At 36.3% G+C, this 4208-nt stretch overlaps 1 protein-coding gene across 2 annotated transcripts; it reads right to left on the bottom strand.

Annotated features, from left to right (window-relative positions):
• Positions 1–388: 388 nt before the first annotated feature.
• On the bottom strand, positions 389–3977 carry LOC145160673 (serine/threonine-protein kinase D6PK-like). 2 transcript variants are annotated; one of them, XM_079079955.1, is made up of 3 exons: positions 3709–3977; positions 1896–3241; positions 389–1292 (listed from the first exon to the last, which is right to left on the bottom strand). In XM_079079955.1, exons 2-3 carry the CDS (start codon positions 2987–2989, stop codon positions 512–514), a joined length of 1875 nt encoding a protein of 624 aa, XP_078936081.1. In that variant the 5' UTR covers positions 2990–3241; positions 3709–3977; the 3' UTR covers positions 389–511. The 2 variants fall into 2 exon arrangements, with proteins under 2 accessions (XP_078936081.1, XP_078936080.1); XM_079079954.1 differs by having other exon boundaries at positions 1896–3170.
• Between the last annotated feature and the right edge of the window lie 231 nt (positions 3978–4208).

Raw genomic sequence — 4208 nt, 5'->3', positions numbered from 1 at the left:
TAAACTATAAAAAAAAATAATAAAATAAACTATCAATTACCCCGGTTTTTTTAAAATAAATAAAGAAACTTGGGCCATCTATGCCCATAAAGACACCTAGGTCTGGTTAGGAATTATATACCTTTGACCATTTTCAGTCAAGAGCGCCCCTTGTTTCCCGTACTTCCCGGTTAAGATGATCTCTAGCCCTTCATTGTTTTTCTTATAATTATACGGGTCACACGTTTGAAATCATAAAATCAAAATTTTATAATTTTATTTAAAGATTCGACATTATGATCTCTACCCCTTATTGTTTATTCTTTTGATCTTTTCCTCATTCCAAAACACTTGTACAAGTCCGTTATTAACAAAGATCAAAGACCAAAGAAAATTTTTCTTCAAATGATACACAAATATACCTTTCTTGTATTACATCATGTACACTATACATATCCTAATCAGAATCTACACCTATATTTATTCATATGTTACAACTTACAACCAAAACCAAAACCAAAACATATTTTCCCTAAAACATCTCATCAAATCTACCCTTAAACTCTTTCTCTAAACGCTTTACACCCACACCCCTAACATCACATTCTTTCGGCATCTCGGGTGGCGTGCCACACCGGATCAAAGCCCAATTCAAACCCTCAAAAAACCGATGTTCCTTAATCTCAACCGCCCCTTTAACCGACCCCAACCGACTTCCCGCCTCCTTTCTCAACAAACTTTTAACCAAATCTTTAACCTCAAAACTCACAATCGGCCAATCAGGAAACTTAACATCTTCCGAAACCACATTTGCTAAAGTCTCATCATCTCCTATCCCCTTAAAAGGTGTCCTACCATATAAAAGCTCATACAACAAAACCCCAAAAGTCCACCAATCCACAGGGCTCCCATGTCCTTCACCTTTTATAATCTCAGGAGCCAAGTACTCGTGGGTCCCAACGAAGGAGTTTGATCGTGCGCCATGAGGCTCCACTATTAGCTGTGGGGCGGCGGTTGTAACCGTTGGATCGGGTTTTAGGTTTGGAGTGAAACATGGGACTTGCCATGAGGGTTGAAGACAAAACGGGTGGCCTATGCAACTTGAAGAATCTTTGTCTTTGGGAGGATTGATGGAATGTGATGGATTTATAACAACCGTTGGATTTGGATCGCATTTTAGAGATAAGTCAAAATCGGTCAACATGATGTGACCATCTTCGCGTACTAAAATGTTTTCGGGTTTTAAGTCGCGGTATATAATTCCAAGCATGTGTAGGTACTCTAGAGCAAGGAGGATTTCAGCAACATAAAACCTAGACCAAAACAAAACATCATAAACGTGATTATAATATATTTTTAGTAAATTACATTTTTGGTACCAGAGTATAGCTGGTTTTTGCACTTTTGGTCCTTATTTATGGTTTTTGTAACATTTTGGCTCCTGTTCCAAGTAAAATGGCTATTTTTTGGTGCCTGAGCACACTTGATTTTTGCAATTTTGGTCCCAAATAAAATTCTCTTGCAATTTTGGTCCTTATTTGAGGTTCTTGTAACCATTTTTGGTTCATGTTCCAAACAAAATGACTACTTTTGGTCCCTGAGTTTAGCTGCTATTTGCAATTTTGGAGCCAATGAGTTTTTTCTTGCAATTTTAGTCCTTATTTGAGGTTCTTTGTAACGCTGTTGGTTCATGTACAAGTAAAATGACTGTTTTTGGTCCTTGAGTATAGCTGATTTTTGCAATTTTGGTCCCAAATATAGTCATTTTACTTGGAACAGGGACCAAAAACGTTACAAAAACCTCAAACAAAGACCAATATTGCAAGATAAGACTTTTTGGGAGCAAAAATGATAAAATCAACTATTATCAGGGATAAAAAACGTAACATGCACTAATTTGTAACTTAAATTGTTACCTGGCTGCATGTTCAGAGAAGCATTTGTTGGGCTGTTTTTGACGAAGGACATGCAAATCGCCTCCGGGACAATATTCAGTGACTAAACATGAATATTTATCGGTTGTAAATTGGGAAAATAAAGTCGGGAGAAATGGGTGATCAAGTAATTGTAATATTTCTCTTTCCGTTTGTGCCCTTGAAGCTTTTTTTCTAAGTGTCAACAACTCATTGTCCACAATTTTCATTGCAAAAAAGCAATGTGACCCAATAAGCTCCGTGAGGTAAACAGTTCCAAGATCCCCACCTCCAATTTTCTTGATTAACTTGAAGTTTTTTAGATTCAAACTTCCATGGTGTTTTTGAGCACATAAAACAGCTTCCCATCTTGAATCTTTTGACATGTGAGGCCGACATGAATTTCTGCTAAAATGACTTATGTTGCTGTCACAACTGAAGCTTGTACTACTGCTGCATTCACCAAGGCTGCTGCTTTTTGAGCTTTGAGAGAATTCCCCCTTTTCTTTTGATCTTGATTTGTCATCGATTTTATTGACCAATAAATCAGGTCTTCTTTTGACTTCTTTGATTAAATCCGGTTTGATTTCATCTACCACAGGGAGTTTCTTTCTAGATCGTGTGGATAAAGAAGAAAGTTTAAGTTTAAGGTTTCTGTTTTGTAAAGATTTGGGTATCTTTCCGGAAGGTTCTGGAACAAAGGATTCTTCCACTGCTATCTGTGACTGTTTGACCGGTCCACCTTCAAAGCTCCCTGAAGATGTTACTGTTACTGGTTTTGATAACCTCTTCATGGCTGCCATTTCTGATGCTTGAGAGATGCTTAATCCTCTCAGTGCCTGTTTTAAACTAGCAGGTTCTGAAATCCCAATTCTTGATGCTTGATAAGGGCCAACTTTCATTGGTCTTTTCATGGATTTCTTCTGTTTATCTTTAAGAACTTGTGCTAAACCTGTTGTCTTGGCAGAAACCCTAATTGTTTCAAAAAGACGGTTGATTTCATCTTCTATATTGAACTTCTCCCCATGCTTACTCGATTTAAAATCTGAATTTTCTTCCAATTCAATGATTTCATGTGTGCCATGAAAAGTGCCCATGTTGATAGATGTGTTATAGAAATGTACCTTAACCCATTTCTAGCAAAGCATTTTGAAAATATATAGGGATTAAGAGAGGCGTATTACTCATCCTTGTGGTCTTTTCTGATCATACTGTAATGAAGACGTCTTATAGTAACTTCGGACCCCTTGTCCCCTTGCAGTTTGAAAGCTTCAGATTCTGTCAAAACTTTCAGACTTCAGATGTTTATCTCAAACAGATACTTGATGTGTGAAGAAAGAAGAATAGACCTAAAAGAATGAACTTGAAATTAAAACTACACATTTTGTATCATTTAGGGACTAGGGTTTGAATTCTGTATATACAAAGCAGATTCCAGCGCAACTCATGGTGACTTTACTGAACAACTTAACTTGTAACGAAAGTACCAAACCCTCCCCCTCGCTACCTCCAACCAAAATTTTGAACAAAAAAAAAACGATGAAAATCCTGCTTGATATTTATATAATACTGTCAACTACCGTATAACATCAGGAACAATAAATATATTATTTCCCTTATAATAATCCGAATATTATTCTTACAAAATTCAGGAACATATTATTGTAATTCCGATTAATATAACGACAAATCGTACTAGTAGTTTTAGCTTCATGCGGCGTGTAATCTAAGAACTAATATATAAAATAATAATCAAAACTCATAGATTCCATGGGATCAGTATGAATTGTAAAATCGTCAGACACGAACAACATACCCGTAAATCTGCAACGTATACATGTAACAAGGAGGAGGTATGAAGGACTGGTTGCCTGAAACAGCGAATTGGGGCTGAAGAAAAAGAAGAAGTAGAAGTAGGGTTGATGGATGAAGAGGAGGAAGTTAGGGCACGAGAGAGGGAAGGGAGCAGTAGGATTGAAATTAAATGGAAGAAAATCACGAGAAGTGTCACTGTTGGTTTGCTCCTTCTTCCAAATTGGCGGATAACATAAAAAAGCTTCTTTCCTATGTTCTTACTGTCTTGTCCTCTTTATTATGCTCATTTGTGAAAGCATCACTTTTTATTAAATTTAGAGTATTTCGATCTAGGTTTTTCAAAAAAATAAATAAAATAAAAAAACATGATGCTCATAGACGGTAGTAGCGGACTTTTAAACAAAAAATTAGATATGTTAAAGCGGGTGTTTGGATAAATTAGATTATAGCTTATTAGTTTATTTACGGTGGTAATAAGCAATAAGCAATAAACAAAGAGGG

The sequence above is a fragment of the Lactuca virosa genome, chromosome 2 (assembly GCF_052849685.1).
Source record: "Lactuca virosa cultivar CGN04683 chromosome 2, Lactuca_virosa_CGN04683_v6, whole genome shotgun sequence".
In the NCBI taxonomy this organism is placed as follows: Eukaryota; Viridiplantae; Streptophyta; class Magnoliopsida; order Asterales; family Asteraceae; genus Lactuca; species Lactuca virosa.
Note: the sequence above shows the minus strand (reverse complement) of the source record. Positions and strands in the feature narration are given on the sequence as shown.